This window comes from Podarcis cretensis (assembly GCF_951804945.1).
Source record: "Podarcis cretensis genome assembly, chromosome: 3".
Taxonomy (NCBI): Eukaryota; Metazoa; Chordata; class Lepidosauria; order Squamata; family Lacertidae; genus Podarcis; species Podarcis cretensis.
Genome location: NC_137172.1, coordinates 47,138,255 through 47,157,677, shown reverse-complemented (window position 1 = coordinate 47,157,677; position 19,423 = coordinate 47,138,255). Strand labels below are relative to the sequence as shown.

Below are 19,423 nucleotides of genomic sequence, written 5' to 3'. Positions count from 1 at the left end.
GTGTATTCACTGTATGTGTTGGTATTTCGTGATTTTATCATTTTTTTGTATTAATATGATAATCATTGCTTTTGGGACCTTTGTGACAAAAAGCAGTATATAGTTAATCAACAATATCATTGCAATGTGCATTAAACAAAAGCAGAAAAAGTAAATTTATAGCCTCCATGAAGACAACTGAATCTATTATACTATGACTCTTGTTGCTGGTTCAGTAAGTTGCTGACAGCTAGCTATGATAATAAAAAGGGCATTTTAGTAGAACTTAATGTTAATCTTTACTTGTGGACTCACAAGTAGAGTTATTGCTTAAGAAAATTTATTTTTCAACTATAAGCCTATTGGATGAAGCAGCATATATTAATGTACAATTTGCTTCATTACCTTAAATCTAGCTGATACACATACTAAGTAATATGTTGTAACAATGACAGTTTACTTTATTTCCTGTAGCACTCTTCCCTGGTTCATGCTTTCCTAATTGTTCCTTTATATAACCTCATTCTCACTCTCCAGTTTGTATTATGCAGTGTCTAGTGACTGCCTTCAAAGCATGCTGTGAGTGTTTGGCATCTAAATGTCTTTGTGTCAAGAGGTTGCAGTGATAATGGCGTGTAGATGATGCAGCCTGAATTCTTGGGTCACACTCCAGAATGTTCTGCTCAGTTGGTGAGTGTAATTCAATTGCAGCAGTCCAAAGAAGAAATCATGCAGAAAAATGCATCTTTATGGGATCTGAGGACTTGTATATAATTTGTGATGCCATACCAGTGCTTACGTAATTCATATAAACTGTCTTGCTTATATATTGATAATATGAAGGCTATGGTTTATATTAAGTTTTAATTATCTCTGTTTGGCTCCCCCCCCTTTTCGGAACGCAAGAGTATTAAATTATTATACAGTTGAAAACTAAAGCAAATGTCAGACTTTAAATGGTTTCCTTTTCTATACTCGACCACAGCTTCCACTTGTTTTTATAATGGCAAAATATGATTTAGCATTATATCTGAACATATACTATATGTCCAATGCAGCTAAGATTAGAGGTGCAGTATGCATTAGACTAAAAACAAAAAAACAAATCTCAAAGTGATTTTGTGGATATCATAATAGAAAGAATGAGCTAGAGCTGTGGATTCCCCCCCCCCATTTCTAATCAAATAGCTACCAATTTATTTATTTCAATGATAAATAAAATGTGACAATGATAAATAAAATGTTCTCTTGCAAAATTACAGGAAGGTTTGTCTGAATAAAAAAAGAATTTTCATCACTGCTATTTTGTTTTATACTACAGTATCAAATCTTCAGTAAATACATCCTAACCTTTTATTATTGTTATTGCTACTTTGGGAAAAAATACTTAATGCCAACAATTTGCATATTAATACTGTATGCATAAACAACATTGTCTCAGTTCAGAAGCTTTGCCTTTGAAATAAAATAACAGTATAGAAGTACAGAGCCTTTCTATGTAAGTATTACTGCTTCAATGACTACAAACATTAGCTGCAGTAGAACAAGTGAGGCAGTTGAGGAAAGTCTTTATAGAAAAAGTGGTTTTCGGGAAGAGACCTAAAAGTAGAGAGAATGGTTCCATCTCCACTACAGAGATCAGTATGGCAGACACATATAGGCAAGAACAGAAAAAACATGTAAAGATGCTTAATTGTTAGTAAGGTGCCTCAAGGTTGGTTGGAGATGTGTAAACCTTAATTGATTGTTACGGTTTGCTCAATTTTTACTAAGTTGTTTTAATAGCTTCAGATATCATTCACTGCAGATGTAGAGAAGCATAGGGGAGGGAGAATTGGTGAGAATTCTCTCTCCCATTAGCAGGTTCCAGTGGTGTCTATGGGGCCATGAGTGGAATTCCAGTAATGGCATCTTGGAATCCAGCCCATTATAAGCAGGGTTATCTATGTGCACACCTAAAAACTTTGCCTAATTGATGTAAATGACACTTCGTGTTACACATTCACTATAGTTTTTAACATGCCAAAGAAGAACTCTTTGTACCTTTCCCAGAAGAGAACACAGCTGCAATAGAATATTTCTATTCTTGTTTGAAAATTGGTGCTTGGACTTGCCAAATTAATGAACTGGAATGGGAAAAAAGAACAAAATTATAACCCTAGTGATAGATTTAAGACTGTTGCTTATAAACCCATCAGTTTTAGTTCATGACGTAAACTAGATTTTAGTATGACAGTGTCATTTAAGTAAATTAGTAAACTCCATAGTGTTTGTTTGGATGTTTCCTGCTGCCTAATAGGATTAACATTCCATTTAGAACTATTTAATGAAGAGAGATTATAGATCACAGAAATAAGGAATGCCACTGGTAACTGGAGAAACTGATAGCTTCTGAGCTCTTGGTATTATCACAAGTATTATCACAATGACTTCCTACACAGATTATTGTTGGACAAAATATCCATCACTGCAAAGTGTTTTTGATATGGGGTTTAAGCCAAGGAGGTGCTGTTTGATTTTTATAACCAGACCACTTACAGCATTTTCATTGCATAGCGGTTACACCCACAACTGATTAACATGTAGTTTTGTATTTTGTATGCAAGCAGGAGTGGGGTGGGGATCTCTCATTTGGGAAGCAGAGGCGCTCCCCAGCTGAGCTGCCCTGATCCAGCTTCTACTCCCGTGCAAGCAGGAGCAGGGGCACTCAAAACAGAAGTGTTGCACTGAAAAAGGAAGCGTAACACTAAAAACGGAATAGTTTGGATTCTGAAAAAAGTTCACAATCCGGAACACCTACTTCCAGGTTTGCGGTGTTTGATTTCCAAGTTGTTCATGAACTAAGATGTTCAAAAACCGAGGTACCACTGTATAGTATGTTCAGCAAGATGTTGGGGGAAGAATTGGTGCTGCATTGTTGTATAGAGAGTACAGGTGTAACCAGACCAGAGGAATCTAAGGTGGTTCATGGTTACTTTGCCCCCCTGCTATCTGACCCTCCTTTTCAGACCCCATGTGATCTGAAGACCTTCAACTGGGAAATTTCTGAAAAGTGATGCTAGTTCTACTTGCACTACCATTTGTAATTTGGATTGGGGGAGTCACGATGAACTGATGAAATATCGTGCGGTGTGTGCGCGCGCTGTATTTGTTCCAGGGAAATGAACATAAGTGGTATACTAGAGTAGAATAAGCACAGAGCTTCATGGAAATCTATGGAATTTTTGCCACTCGGCCTGCAGACAATCCATTCTTACCAGCTGCTTTGCTTCTGGCTGTACCTAATCTATAAATAAAACTGCATGAGATAACAGTGAGTGTTTCTTTGAAGGCACATTTTTTCTTATTTAAATAAGATGTGTAACCAGCCCACATTGGGCTTGAATTTCTTTTGGTTGTACCCAGTACCTTGTGTGGACAGATCTTGTGAAGGTCCCACAAGATCTCGTGAGACCTTCCCAGAGCTCAGGAAACAAAATGCTCTTTCTGCACCAGGCTTTCCTGTTACAAAAAGAATTTTTAAGCCCTCCACCTTGCTTACTGAGCTCTGGGACGGTAAGGATAGGCTTTGCATGACCTTCCCAGAAACCAGTAAGATATGGTTAGTCAATTGTGCATTTTACATGGGACTGCCACTGAAGATGGTTTGTAAACTTCAGCTGGCTTGGGTCCTCAGCTGGGACAAGACAGAGCATATAACACCAATCCTGGCCAATCAGTTTACAGGTTCAATTCAAAGTGCTGTGTTTTAAATCCTTAAACAGCTCAGGACCACAATATCTCAAGGACCACCTCTCCCCATATGAACCTACAAGAACTCAGAGATCATCATCTGAGGCCGTCCTCCATGAGAGGCCTGAGGGTGGCAGCATGGGAATGGGCCTTTTCTGTGATGGCTCCCCATTTGTGGAATGCTCTCCCCAGGGAGGCTCGCCTGGTACCTTTGTTACATATCTTTAGGTGCCAGGCAAAATCATTCCTCTTCAACTGGGCCTTTGGCTAATTAAACAGTCTAAGGCCTTTTAAACGTGACTGTGCCCGTCTGGGGAAGGAAGTATTTTTTTGTATTATTATTATTATGCTATGCATTTTGTGTTTTTATGTAGTTTATTGCCCTGTAATCTTTTGAAGAAGGGCGGTATATAAATTCAACAAGAATAATAATTTTGCCTACTGTACTAAACACATAACTACAATGTTTCAAGTATATGGATATTGAAATATTTGTTTTAAAAAACCCAAACCAAAATATATCACAACTTTCATAAGTGAAATACACAGTCCCAAATGTAAGAACAGAGTTACAGCCCTTGCACACAGAGATAAAACAAGGGTTTCTCAGCATCTTAGAGATTTTGTGGAGACAATTGAAATTTTAATTCGCCATGCTCTGGTTCGTTCCTTGTCTGTGGTGGGGACATCATAAAATGCTGATCAGTTTCAGTTTCAATATATCCAGGAAGTGTAACTGAATTTGGTGGTGTTTGAAGACACTTAGCAATCTTTTCTGGAACAGTGGTTCCCAATTAGCTTAAGTACTGCAAACTCCCTGTTTTTTTAAAAGTCAAGCTATTGACCCCCTACTTTTGGAAATGTTGATATTTGTACAGTCATTTTTGTTACATGAATGGTGCCACAGACCTCCTGTGTGAGTTATGCAGACCCCCTGGGATCCACGGAAACCACTGCTCTAGAAGATAACTTATGCAAATCGATGAATATAATTAAAGCTTCCCAGATGCTGCCAACTAACCATATTCCTGAGTAAAATAAAACACCTAGATGTGGCATTTCTAAGAGCAAATAAGTGGCTTCCTCAAAGTTCCTTAGTAGCAGTTAATTTTATGACTTTTGTTATTAATATAACCTGTTTGATGTTCCTGGAGTGTAACATTCTCATGATATATCTTAATGTAGCTGGAAATATCAACAATTCTGAAAGTATAGAAAATAAAATCCAGCTTTCATAAGTGTCCTTTATTCAGCTTGGATTTGGGTAATCAAACTTCTGTGTACAGTGCTGCACAGCTGATTTGACTGCATTGTTATATAATCCTTATTTCATTATTTATTTATTTATATATATATTTGCTAAACCAATTATGTGTTATTTATGGCTGCCTGTCAGTGGTCCTTGAATTCACAAAGAAAATGCATTGTAATTATTTGAGAAGCTGCAGTTTTATTATGCAAAAAATAAAAAAATAAAAATAAATTTTTTAAAAAATGATGTATCATTTTGGTTAAGTCCCTCACCCCCACACCTTGAATTATGTGTTTTAAATTCAATATATATCCAGTCACCAGACAATCTTGATTTTTAAGATTAATGGCTACCTGAAGCTGCGGATTAATTTCCTAAACTATAACATATGCTTAGATTACTGTTTTAAATACCTTATGAAGTTTTAGGTTATGCTTAACAAATTATAGTCCAACATTATTATAGGGTACGTTTTTAATTAGCTGTTCTGAGGTCCATGACTTTATTCTTAAAGTGAAAATTTTGCCGGTTTTACCCAAACAAATCCTTATTTGTTAGTAGTTCATGCCAATGACCTTAACAGTGAGTGGCGCTGTGGGTTAAACCACAGAGCCTAGGGCTTGCCGCTCAGAAGGTCGGCAGTTCAAATCCCCGCAATGGGGTGAGCTTCCGTTGCTTGGTCCAGCTCCTCCCAACCTAGCAGTTCGAAAGCACGTCAAAGTGCAAGTAGATAAATAGGTACCGCTCTGGCGGGAAGGTAAACGGCATTTCCGTGCGCTGCTCTGGTTCGCCAGAAGCGGCTTAGTCATGCTGGCCACATGACCCGGAAGCTGTACGCCGGCTCCCTCGGCCAATAAAGCGAGATGAGCGCCGCAACTCCAGAGTTGGTCACGACTGGACCTAATGGTCAGGGGTCCATTTACCTTACCTTTAACTCTATATCATTTATGAACAAGTTAAAAAGCGAGATGAGCGCCGCAACCCCAGAGTTGTCCGTGACTGGACCTAATGGTCAAGGGTCCCTTTACTTTTACATGCCAATGTTGGAGGTGATCGTGGGAGGAGTGACAGTGCCTGCAGCTCTCTCTGCAATTAGAAGCGCACCTGTGGACCAACTCTACATCTGTGTACACCATTATTCAAAATCTATTGTGAATTAGAGAAGGTAGCAGAAAATACTGAATGACATGTCTCTTTCAAAATTATTAAAATATCCGTGGGCCAAGATACAGTGCAGTATGAGAGACTGCTGTGCTCATGAACAGGATTTTTAAGCTTCACATTAAAATGGTACTAAATTCAGGTAGGTCTGACGCAGTCGAAATAAATTTAAAAAATTAAAAAATTGTCCAATAGCACCTTAGAGACCAACTATATAGTTCGGGGTATAAGCTATCTTGTGCATGCACACTTCTTCAGATACACTGAAACAGAAGTCACCAGACACATATATAGTTCTGATATATATACCCTTATATATATATTCTGAGAAATACCCCACCCCACCCTCCCACTATATATAAGGGTCTGGTGACTTCTGTTTCAGTGCTTCTGAGGAAGTGTGCATGCACATGAAAGCGTATACCCAGAACTACTTAGCTGGTCTCTAAGGCACTGTGGGTTAAACCACAGAGCCTAGGACTTGCCAATCAGAAGGTCGGCGGTTCGAATACCTGCGACGGGATGAGCTCCCGTTGCTCGGTCCCAGCTCCTGCCAACCTAGCAGTTCGAAAGCACGTCAAAGTGCAAGTAGATAAATAGGTACCGCTCCAGCAGGAAGGTAAACGGTGTTTCCGTGCGCTGCTGTGGTTCACCAGAAGCGGCTTAGTCATGCTAGCCACATGACCTGGAAGCTGTATGCTGGCTCCCTTGGCCAATAAAGCGAGATGAGCGCCGCAAGCCCAGAGTCGGTCACGACTGGACCTAATGGTCAGGGGTCCCTTTACCTTTTAAGGTGCTATTGGACAATTTCTTAAAATGGTAGTTCCCCAGTCCTTCTGGGCATCCTCCAGAATGGTTATTTCCCCCTACATCTACTGTATATTTGGAAAGTGGTTTGTATATTTGCTACATACCCTCCAGTATTCCTTAGATTTATTTAATGGAATGCAGGAGAAGTCCAGAAAGCAGATTCTGAAAGGAAAACTGGGAGATAGAATTGCCAAAATGGAGATGTGCACACAGCCAGGAGCTGCAAAGCAAAGGAAGGCTGAAAGTTAAAATATTTGGCTGCATGCCTGTAGTCTACATTTCAAAGTAGTAATGATGCGGTGGTGTGGTGTGGTGTGGTGTGGTGATGATGAAGCTTATAGAAGTGAGCAGCCAAACTGCTGTGGTTTCATGAAATGTTAATGAAAATTCTAACAGGAAGCTGAATTCATGAACAATGGACTATCTGAAAACAAGCAGGCATCTGAGAGAGAAGTGTAAGGTCTATTTGCCTGGGGTGAACCCTCACACAGGCCCTAGGGACAAAAGGAGTTGTGTGGGCAGTTAAGGAAATGAACACTAAAGCTGAATCAGAAGAGGTCCCAGGAGATGGAAAGCCAAGGGACTTTATGCCCTGAGGCTTGTTGAATCTGCCACATTATCTTACTCACTATTGAAGGAAGCTATGTTAGAGATAGGGCAAATGACTGATAGCGAGTGTGAAGGCTTAATAGACCTGGCAGAAAAGAAAATGGGATGGAACATTATTGTGTCGGGAGTATAGCGCTATGAGATCTGATTAGAGAAAAGAGAAATTGTAGCTGCATGGAACAACTTGAAACAGGTATATTTTTTTAATGCAAAAAACCTTACACAAAAACACAATGTTTCTTCAGATTCTATAAGTACATGACAGATCCAAGTAAACCGAAATACAATATTGTGCAATGTTACAAAGTTCTATTAAACCTGTCAAAATATTTTGAACCAATAGAGACTATTCAAGGAGAAAATGTTAACAGTGAAGTATATATTTAGAGTCAAAATCTATTGAAGATTTTAATATAGGTTTGGAAGCCAAACTAGCTTGTGCAGAAGAATGTTCTCAATCTTGGTTAAGATACATATGATTTTAAAATGCCATAAATGAGCTACTAAAAGATGCTCTTATATTTCCATGGCCTGATAATTGAGCTAGCAACAGCAGTAACACTTGATGTAAGTAAATTGCTGCATTTCTCAAAATGCTTTGGCAACTAGGTCAAAGGTTCAATCTGTGTTGCCTGTTAGTGTTTAGAATTAGTTTGTCAACATTTCCCCAGACACTTCCAGACTGCAAGGACATGAAGCAGCTCCTCTCGTTTTACTGACTTGCTGGTTATTTCTAAACATGCAATTTGGGAAAAACCATCAGCAAAATTAAATATATTTTTAATAACTGCAGTAAGTAATATGTAGGTCTTATTATCTCAGGCTTGCTGTCATTTCCTTCTTTATATAACAAGAACTGCTAAGGATTTGGTTTTTTTTTAAGTAAGGGAGGGTGTTTTTGTTGTTAAAAACAAATTACTGTGATACAGTAGTAGTTGGTGTGTTAGCTGTCAATTTCTGATTCAGTGTAAAATTACTTTTATCACATCATTAATCTCAGACCTTTCTCACACACAGTGCTTTTTCTGCACAGAAAACGATCCACACAGCATAAAGCTTAAAATCTGCATATATGGTAATATGTAACAAATGTATGTACACCAATTGGAAAACAGTCACCAATCAGTTTCCTGGTGTGGGTATAATTAAATTAAACACACACACTTATTACTAGCATTGATCACTTGGTGAGCAATCCTGTGTGCAAGAAGCAAGCCAGTGTAAATTAGGCTGGCATAAAGGTACAACAGATCCAAAGCCTGTTCAGCTGCTTCTCTACCTAAGCTTAACAAAGGAAAACGAGCCTTTCAGTATTGTCCTGCATCAGGTTGTCAGGTTACGTGATCACACTGAATGGACTTAGGACAGGCATAGGCAAACTCCGGCCCTCCAGATGATTGGGACTACAATTCCCATCATCCCTGACCACTGGTCCTGTTAGCTAAGGATGATGGGAAATGTAGTCCCAAACATCTGGAGGGCCGGAGTTTACCTGTGCCTGGCTTAGGATCTAGCCTAATCTTCCTGCTCTGGTCCTGCCCTTAGAATATCCCCTGGAACGCTGAGCCAGGATGAGCAAGTTATGCTGTCTTATCTTTGACTGAGCCAGGGTTGGGGGCAGTATTAGATACTGAGATATGAAAGCTAGGAGCTAAATGGCACCTTAAACCTAGGTTATGGGCGCAACAATGGAATGCTTAGGCCTGCTTTTTTATAACAAGAATACAAAGGTGAAAATGAAAGAACTGCGGCTAAAATACTATGTTTGTTTTTCACATGGTCCAGTCCTTCTCCTGCCCACTCCCCTAATATTTTAGGAGGGTCTCTTCTCCAGTCTTCAGAGACTAGCTGGAGGCAGGGAGGCAGAAAAAGGGCCTCCTTTCCTTCCAGTCCGCAGTTTTAATCTTAAATCTTAGGCGCAGTACTGCACCCAAAGCTCAGAAACCGCTTGCACTAATGAAATTCCCTGTCGCAAAATGTGCCTAGAAAAATGGGAGTTTCAAACACTGGTTGGGGGACCAAGAAAGAACGGTACATAAGTCAAACCACAGGTTGCAAGGATCAGCAGTTCCATGAGAGCTCAAAAGGCATGACTAGCCACGAGCTAAGATGTTGAACCAACAAGTGACATACAGTGGTACCTTGGGTTAAGTACTTAATTCGTTCCGGAGGTCTGTTCTTAACCTGAAATTGCTCTTAACTTGAAGCACCACTTTAGCTGCCACGCCGCCGGAGCACAATTTCTGTTCTCATCCTGAAGCAAAGTTCTTAACCCGAGGTACTATTTCTGGGTTAGCGGAGTCTGTAACCTGAAGCGTCTGTAACCTGAAGTGTATGTAACCCGAGGTACCACTGTATTCTCTATGCTTTCCTTCTGAAGCATGGGGCAGGCACAGCATTTAGTGCACCATGTTGCTGGAGTCCAGAGGTTGACTGCAAATGTGCTCTCCTTCTAGTGGGCTGGCTAGGTAAGGTTTTTGCATGCTGGTGCTGGCATCTCTGTGTCCTAGGTGACAGAGGTGAGATGCAAGCCAGATCAGCATTGGATTTACTCCCAGCTGCATCCCGTGAACAGGGAGACTCCTGTTTAACAGGCAGGTCCTTGGCTGAAGAAGCTAAGGGAGGCATCTCTGGGAGGGAGTTAATGGGAGGCCCTTCTGAGAGTTTGCGTAAGTCATCTTTGGAAGGCAGATTTCCACCCGCTAACCCACTGGGACCCATAGGTGTCAACTTTCAGTTTTGAAAATAAGGGATCAGCAGCCTCAAAAATAAGGGATCAGCAGCATAGCTGTCAACTTTCGGATTTGAAAAGAAGGGATCAGCAGCCTCACCTGTCCCGGAGACAGTCTACGGGATATCTTACAATCTGGGATAGCAGCAGGAAACGGTGCTGAAATAAGGGAATTTCCCGCAAAAAAAGGGAAGGTTGACAGCTATGCTGGGACCCTCTCCAGGATCCAGCATTTATTGGGGTTTGGAATCCATTACCCACATACCACTGGTACCCTTTTAACTCTCCAAGATCCTCCTACACCTTCTTAGGGTACAGTGGCGTAGCGTGGGTTGTCAGCACCCAGGGCAAGGCAAGTAATTTGCGCCCCCTAACCCATGGATTTGCGCCCCCTAACCCTAACCCCCAGATGTTGCGCCCGGTGCGGCCGGCCCCCCCTGCACCCCCCATGCTATGCCACTGTTAGGGTCTCACTCCCCCCTCCACGACACCACCATGGCACTCATGACAATATGCAAGTTTTGAGTTACGTGCTCAAACATGACAGTTTTGAAACTAGTAGATGCAGCTGAGTAGAATATATATGATACACTGCAGTATTTTCCTTTGAAGTGTTATAAAAATAGATGGCAAATTTTCTGCTCGTACATGATTAGAGTTTGAATTTAAGCCTGTACGTAATCATGTGGATTATAAATGAGTGCCAGTGAAATTTATAGTACTGTAATATATTTTGAAAGACTCCCTATTGTTTCAATATGTTGGGCCGTTTTCCATTCCATGTCATTTATGAAAGCCACATTGTTTCTTCCAGGAAAGCAGGCAACACATCAACCCAGATTCTCGGAAGATTTGTATTTCATCATGTACTTTTAATTTAAATCAACTTTTGCACTTTTAAAATGGCATTCTCCAACTACTTTACTGTAGCACTAGTGAAGGTGGCCAGGTCAGGTGGAATGATCTGCAGTAGTGATAACCCTAATGTTCCAAGTAATGTGTGCATAAACAAATCACTCTATAATGTTATTAGCCATACTGCAGTGACCTGGTTTGAATGTAATGCTAAACCAAACGATGACTTAGCATGAATGTATGAGTGTTTGAGTTCCCAGAGAGGAGGCTGTAGCTGCTTCATTCCTTCTCTGGCCCTGCTGCTGCAGTGCTGCTCTGAGCTAAGCCATGGATTGGCAGAGACTTCATCTGAATCTGAGCTCGTAGTTTGCTTCACTCCACACAAACCACGACCTGTAATTATGGTTTGTTCTATGGCTTATAGCTTGTGGTTTGTCTGGAGCAAACAAATTATGAATCTGGCCTTGGATGACATTCATAGAACCATAGAATTGTAGAGTTGGAAGGGACCCTGAGAGTCATCTAGTCCTTCCCACTGCAATGCAGGAATATGTGGATGACCCTTATGAGGATCAAACCCATGACATTGGCATTATCAGCACTACACTCTAACCACCCAAGTCCATCAAAATGTCCACACTGCAGCTACAGATTGTGAGGGTTGGATTGTATGGACCATATGTTTTTTTAAATAGCATTGTCTCTCTACAATGCTACAAAGGTACCAGATCTGTATATCTTATTTCCAGCACTCCTCGTGGGAAACAGCTTGTTCCTTTTTTGAACATCTGGATGATGAATGAGAAGCTGTTAAGATATTCTAGCAGGAGATGGATCACATGGCCAAGAACGAAATCCTCTAATCTGGGCACATGGATGTTTGCAGTTGTTATTGATGTTTATTAAATTTATATAATGCCCTTCATCTGAAGATCACAGGGTGGTTTACAGAATAATTCTGAAGTAAGGGTCTGTTTATTAGCCCTGTGCCAGCATGACTGTGGTTATCTAGACTGATTCAGGAAGCTAAAGATCTTCTGTTTGATGGTACAGAGCTCTTTAACATGAAGTTGGATAAGGCATTGGACAGAGTCTAAAAGATGTAATATGACTTATTGCATGGGTTTTGAGATGCAGCATTCTATTTTTGCTGCATATCACCTCTGCTACAGAACTTCCTCCAACTGCCTAGCCTCCCACTTCCCAGCAACACAGACATTGGAGGTTGCTTTGGGCTCTGCCAAGGCCCAAAGGCTTCTTGGAGACAAAGTTTAAGTCATCCTACCTGCGCAAAAGGTTCTTGGTTGGATATGACAACACTCTGATGGACCTGCTCAGTTGAGTAACCTTGCCCTCTGAGTGGATGTAGTTAGCCTGTGACCTCTTCCTGCAGTGGGTGACGCAAGCCATCAATGAGTTTGCAATTGTTGATAGCAGCAAATGTTGCCTGTTCTGCAGCAGGGTTTGGAGTCATTAGCCACATTAATATGTAATCTTTACAACGGCTCCGTAAAGTAGTTCAGCATCATCTTTGTCTTATATTTGGTGACCTGAGGCTGAGGGAACAATGTTGTGTCTTGCCTAAGACCATGAGGTGCTTATTTCAGTCGTGGGTAGTATTTTGGTTTATGGCCGGTATTGTCCTGCATTAGAATGTTCTTTTATGGATTGTTCTCCATCTATTGAAACTTCTAGTGTGACTGTCATTCCTATTCGTTGGCTGTGCTTCCTGGGGTTGATGGAAACTGTATCTAGTAACATCTGGAGGACACATGTCATTAGGGATGTTTCATGTTAACCTTCAGATACTATAGATGAACAACAAGGATAAAGCATATGGTAAGGGTCTTTCTAGCACCCCCTCTTAGGTAGATGTGGTTTTGACAGCTACTCTGTGTGTGTGTGGCTAAACCAGCTTCAGAGTGAATCGGAGTCTGAGCAACCCCACTCAGAATCACCAGGTTTGCTCTTGTTAAGCAATACCTCAAGCAGATACTGCAATTACTGTTCATATCTGACAGCTCAACTTGATTTTTTTGGTCTTATAACTTCAAAAACATATCAGCAACAATATTAGTATGAGTCATCCCTAATGAAAATATGATCAGTTGCATGAACATTTTTTATTAGGAATCAATCAAGAGCACATAATGCCACTGTCTGCTAGAAGCGATTTGACATTGTTTCATAGTGACTTGGCACAATAGAGAATTTAAGATGGTAAGTGAGAAACAGCAATAATATGAGGCAAATCCACAAACCTTTCCATCCACTTTTCAAGTATTGCTAAAGACTGTGGATTCATGGAAGTCACTTAACAAATTGAGGGTTACAGTTATGATTGCAGATAAATGCATAGTCAGTTTTAACTCAGTTGCATGATTGAAGTAGAAGTGCTCTGCTGACTATGCAAAAGCCGGTCTTGATACCAAGCTGTCAGTGCTGAGCACATTAATATTCTCTCAGTGCTTCATTTCAATCTGGCAACTCCGGAATCAGGACAGCAAAGATGAGATTAATGGCAAGACTTGGAGACTTTGTGCAATGTTGATGCACATAGCCTATATTATCTCTGTGCTGTTGTGTAACCTTGTTCTTGATCAAAACGATAGTAATGATTTTATGCCTTAGCCACATGTCTTTATGTTTGACAAGCTCAGGGCTGCTATATACATAAAGGTTTTAATCTGTATTACAAATCTAAACCCTCTAATATCCTCTGTGTTCAGAATTTAGTTTTTCATTTGTCTCAATATATTTAAATTAATTAAACTTTATTCCCTATGATCAATTAAGCCATAGTATGTAAGTGCTCCCAGACAGAGCCTTTTACGCAGCACCAACAATCTCGAAACAGATTAGTAAAATAAGTGCTGTGGGAACAGCCATTTCCAAATTAGGTAATAGAATAATAGAATTGTAGAGTTGGAAGGGATCCCGAGGATCATCTAGTCCAACCCCTACAATGCAAGAATCTTAGCTAGATCATACATGACAGATGGCCATCCAACCTCTGCTTAAATACCTCCAAGGGACCCACTGAGCTGGTCTACCCTTGGAGATTTAAAGGAATTCTGGATGCTCTGGGTGAACATTCCAGTTGCCATGACTTCTGCTTCTATGGAGGCTCTGGTCTTGCTTTAGAATTGTGAGATGGAAAGAGGTACCAACATAATCACTCCCTAGTGTTTTGGCTTGCGGGAGTAGTTAGGTTTGGGAATTGGTTTTCGGCATGGACAATGCTTTGCTACATTGCTTCTGATTTTCCTTTTGAATCATTCATGCACTCAATGAAATGAATAAAAACTACTCTGGCATTTATTTTTGCTGTCCATGCTTGACCAGTGCGTATTTGGAAATGCATCCCAAAGTTTTTGTAGCATAAGAGTTCTAACAATGTTCTTTTTTTTTTTGTCTCCGTCCTTCAATAGGATGATGAAGTGGTTCTGCAGTGCACTGCTACTGTTCACAAAGAACAACAGAAATTGTGCCTTGCCGCAGAAGGATTTGGCAACAGGCTCTGCTTCTTGGAATCCACTTCAAATTCTAAGGTACCGTAAACTATTTTGTTCTAATGCAGTGTTGAACATTACCGACATAACAGACCTTTTATTCTTGTTGGAATGTTGTCCTCTATGATGCAGACTAAGTGCATCAATGTTACAGCAGGCAGAGTTGAGTTGCATTCCAGCACATTATGTTTTTCTTATATAATTCACAACATATTATACCCAGCAAATAAACCTGATGTTAATATACATAATGACAAGCTAAATTCTGAACAACTATTATCATACAGAAACCTTTGAAGAAGGCTGTGTGACCTTCTTCTCCTTCACCCTACAGCCCCTCCCCGCTTCTCCACAATCTACTCTGGACTCTCCAGAGCTAATTTTGAGGATGGAGGGACTGTAGGTGGAAGTTTGCTCATGTGGTGCTGATTTCAGCCCATGTATTACAGATTGCTTGTGTATTGTTATCTTATTGATGGGCATGTGGAGAAAATGTGTGAATTAGATTAATTTGCTGCCTTTCCTTTTTTTTGGGAGAATGCTAATTTAAATTTTCTAGTGCAAGGTGTTCAGGGTGGAGAGTGAGGTTAAATAAAAAACATCTTATCCAAGTGATATTTGTCCTCTTCAAGTTTCATAGCATATTAACAGCTAATATGGCAGCCATTGCCAGTCAGCTGGTACTAGTGTACTGATCAAATATCATTCTTCCTAAGTTTTGTGGGATTCATGATGCTTTGCTGTGTGTAGGTCTGCAGACTGCAGGTACTTTTATATTGTAACCTGCCCTGTGATTTTCGGATGAAGGGCGGTATAGAAATGCAATAAATAAGAGCAATAAGAACAATAAATACTTGTACCATGTCATGTGGAGCACAGGAAAGCAAAGCATCATGGAGATTTGTATGTATTTAAATTGTCTGCAGAATCCTTTTCTGACTATTGTCAATCTCATTGGTGCTGACGTTACCCTCCAATCTTCATAATCTGTACTTGAAGCAAATGCCCTTACCACAGGGTCCCTATCCCCATGCTCTTGAGACAGTCGTAGGTGAAAATGGATCCAGGGTCTACACAGCAGAGACTTATCAGAAATCACCTTTCCTCACATGGCTATCTTCATAATCTGTGCTATCAAATGGGAGTCTGCCAGTCAAAGATTTTTGAAGAAAAACATTTTGTACCTAAAATGTTTTGGCTTCCACTATAGCAGGGCTGTCCATCTTCCAAGAGACTACGATCTACAACCACTATAAAAAGACTGGCAGTGATCTACCCATTGGATTGACCAGAGTTGTTGAGATTTTTTGGGAAAGCTTCATCAAAGTTGTTGAGCTTTTCTTAAGGAAGCCATTGGCAGGGGCATCCTGTGTCATTGACCAGTAGATCATGATCGACCTCTTGGACAGCCCTGCATTATAGGAATCAGTTGAGGCAAATAAAGGATTCAGTGAATTCTGACAATTTAATCTGTTAAAAGGAAGTAAGCAGCAGTAGTTATCTGTGGGCTGTTCATTATTTATTTAGTTTTGAATAAAATTTTAAATTTTGGCAAGTAAAGGAAATATACTAAAATAATCTTGCAAATAAGGCCTTTATTTTCCCCTCTGCCTACAGATTCCTTCAGCACAACCTTAATTAAATTTATTATCTCCACTGTGGTGCAGACTAATGTTTTACTTTCAGTCAGTCATCATTTTGACTGTATTATTCATCATTATAAAAAATTAATTGGAATATTAATGATTCATTATAATAGCAGTGGTTCTGAGGATTTCATCTGTCCTGCTCACTTGTAACTGAATAATTCCCAGTAATAAAATATGTAAGGATAGGTAAAGTCAGTATTCTATAGTTTTATAAAATATTATTTAGCAAATAAATTTTAATTAAACAACAAATGTATCCTCCCCAGTACTTCACTGTTGGTCCATAAGTAAGATGTCCATGTAATCATATTACCATTTCTTTTTCTTTAGTTGGTTTCTTTTTAAAGACTTAAGAATAGCAGGTGCTTCTCAGGCATCTAGAAAACTAAGATGCATTTAGGAAAAAATTAATATAGGAAAGAACAGGTGACAGATCTAACCAATTCTAAGTTCAGAAGTAGATCATAAAGTGGAGACATTATGGGTTTTTTCTGCCAGTAATTTACAGCTCTTTCCAGTATGTCTGGCTTTAGCCCTCAGTGGTGGGAGTATCCCAGTAGAAAGGGAAAGCATAAGAAAAAGGGAAGGTTGAAGAAAGAGCAGTCTTTTTAAAGCATGTATAAGGGGTCTCACTGAGAGAAAAGGAAGTAAAAAAGAAACAGTGACAATGGAGTTTAAAAAAAAAGATGGGTAGGGTAAAAATGGAGAAGATGATGGTGAAGAAGAAGAGTGCATGGAAACTGCTTTATCACATAAATGAGATGCAAAAACTAAAGGAGCTAAAGGACAAGCACAATGAGGATAGGAGCTAGGACTTTATAAAAGAAATGACAAGGAGAAGGAACTGGGTAGATAGATATCAACCCAAGACAAGCAAGACTTTTTTATCCGAAGAAAAAAGCAGAAGATGAGAATACTTTTTTGTGAAGGGAATGCTTCCTTGCTTGTATGGAGATTTGCTGTCGTTCATGCTTCGCAAGTCGCAGTGGTTTCATAGTCACTGCACTACTTGAGAAATAATCTTGCAGAGTGAGCAACTGGGGCAGGTGAGCAGTAAATCTTGGGCTTTAATTTGGGTTGAGTCATGTAAACTGCAGCTGGCACACACGGCGACTGATGGACTCTGGACCTGGGACTCGTAAAGAAAACGTGTTTCATATGCATTGTATATGCAGTATAACACTGAGACACCAGGTGGCGCTGTGGAGTCCTGTCTTTCCCAACCGGATTTCCTTGTATGAGTTTACAACGTGTTGAACTGAAACACTTCCTTGATGTGTCTAGATCCAGCCCTGGTAGGACATCTTAGGGCCCGAGGATATCATGTGTGTGGGGACAACTTCTGATTTGCTCTCCATCCTCCTCCCTTGCAACAATATTGTGGACATTGAGGTATTGCAGTTGTACAAATACTTAGCACCTAATTAAACCAAGAAGTACTTACAATTGCCTCTCTGGTGGGAGAAGAGTTGTATGGCTTCCACATGTTGTTCTCTCCCTCATTCTTCCTCCACCCTCACAAAGAAACGGGCAGCTTAACATTGTAGTTGTGCAAATACTTAAACATATAAGCACTTGACCTAAACCTTAAACATATAAGCACTTATTATATGGGCTGGTGTGGTACAATAACCACATATAGAAGTAAGCCCTAGGTAAAGGTAAAGGGACCCCTGACCATTAGGTCCAGTTGTGGCCGACTCTGGGGTTGCGGCGCTCATCTTGCTTTATTGGCCGAGGGAGCCGGCGTACAGCTTCCAGGTCATGTGGCCAGCATGACTGAGCTGCTTCTGGCGAACCAGAGCAGCGCACGGAAACGCCGTTTCACTTCCCGCTGGCATGGTACCTATTTATCTACTTGCACTTTGACATGCTTTCGAACTGCTAGGTTGGCAGGAGCAGGGACCGAGCAACGGGAGCTCACCCCGTTGTGGGGATTCGAACCACTGACCTTCTGATTGGCAACCATGAGTGCTACTTTGAGCTCCTTGGCGGAAAAGAGATAAGATATTATATTCAGAATGAAACAGGCTTGGAAATAACAAAAAGGGTAAAATACCTGGGGGTAAACTTAACATCCAAGAATGTGAACTTATTTAAGGATAATTATGAAAAATGTTGGTCAGATGTTAAAAAGGATCTGGAAATATGGTCAAGGTTGAAACTTTCCTTGTTAGGCCGAATTGCTACTATTAAGATGAATGTATTGCCTAGAATGCTGTTTTTATTCCAGACGTTGCAGATTGTGGACAAGATGGACTGTTTCAAGAAGTGGCAGAAAGATATATCAAAATTTGTCTGGCAGGGCAAAAAGCCCAGAATTAAATTTAAGATTTTAACTGATGCAAAGGATAGAGGGGGGTTTGCCCTGCCGGACTTAAGACTTTATTATGAATCAGCAGCTTTCTGCTGGTTGAAACACTGGCTACTTCTTGAGAACACCGACATTTTGGATCTGGAAGGGTACGACAATAGTTTTGGTTGGCATGCATACTTATGGTACGACAAGGTAAAGGTGTATAAAAGTTTTAAAAACCATATTGTAAGGAAAGCATTGTATAACGTTTGGATTAGATACAAAGATTTGTTGGAAAGTAAAACCCCTAGGTGGGTGTCACCAATGGAAGCTAGGGAAGTAAAAAAGCTTAATATGGATTCTAAATGGCCAAAATATCATGAGATTTTAGAATATGATGGCGAAAGGGTGAAACTTCAGAGTTATGAGAAACTAAAGCCTAAGGTTCGAGATTGGTTGCATTACCATCAGATAAATGAGACGTTTAAACAGGACAGGAAAATAGGATTTCAGAAAGAGAAGTCAAAACTAGAAACAGAATTGTTGGAACCCAATACTAAGAACTTATCAAAAATGTATAACTTGCTGTTAAAATGGAATACACAGGATGAAACGGTGAAATCAGCTATGATTAAATGGGCACAAGATATCGGTCATGATATTATGTTTGCTGACTGGGAACAGTTATGGACCACCGGTATTAAATTTACTGCATGTAATGCCTTAAAAGAAAATATTATGAAAATGATCTACCGGTGGTACATGACCCCAGTCAAGCTTGCAAAAATTTATCATTTGCCTAATAATAAGTGTTGGAAATGTAATGAGACTGAAGGC

At 40.1% G+C, this 19,423-nt stretch overlaps 1 protein-coding gene across 15 annotated transcripts in view; it reads left to right on the top strand.

Moving 5' to 3' along the window:
* The window catches only part of RYR2 (ryanodine receptor 2), a 246,863-nt gene that overhangs the window by 27,433 nt on the left and 200,007 nt on the right, over positions 1-19,423 (top strand). For all 15 annotated transcript variants that reach the window (XM_079969396.1, XM_079969392.1, XM_079969401.1 and 12 more), the window contains exon 2: positions 14,561-14,680. In XM_079969396.1, the coding sequence (XP_079825522.1) occupies positions 14,561-14,680 (120 nt within the window). The remainder of the gene's footprint in view (positions 1-14,560; positions 14,681-19,423) is intronic.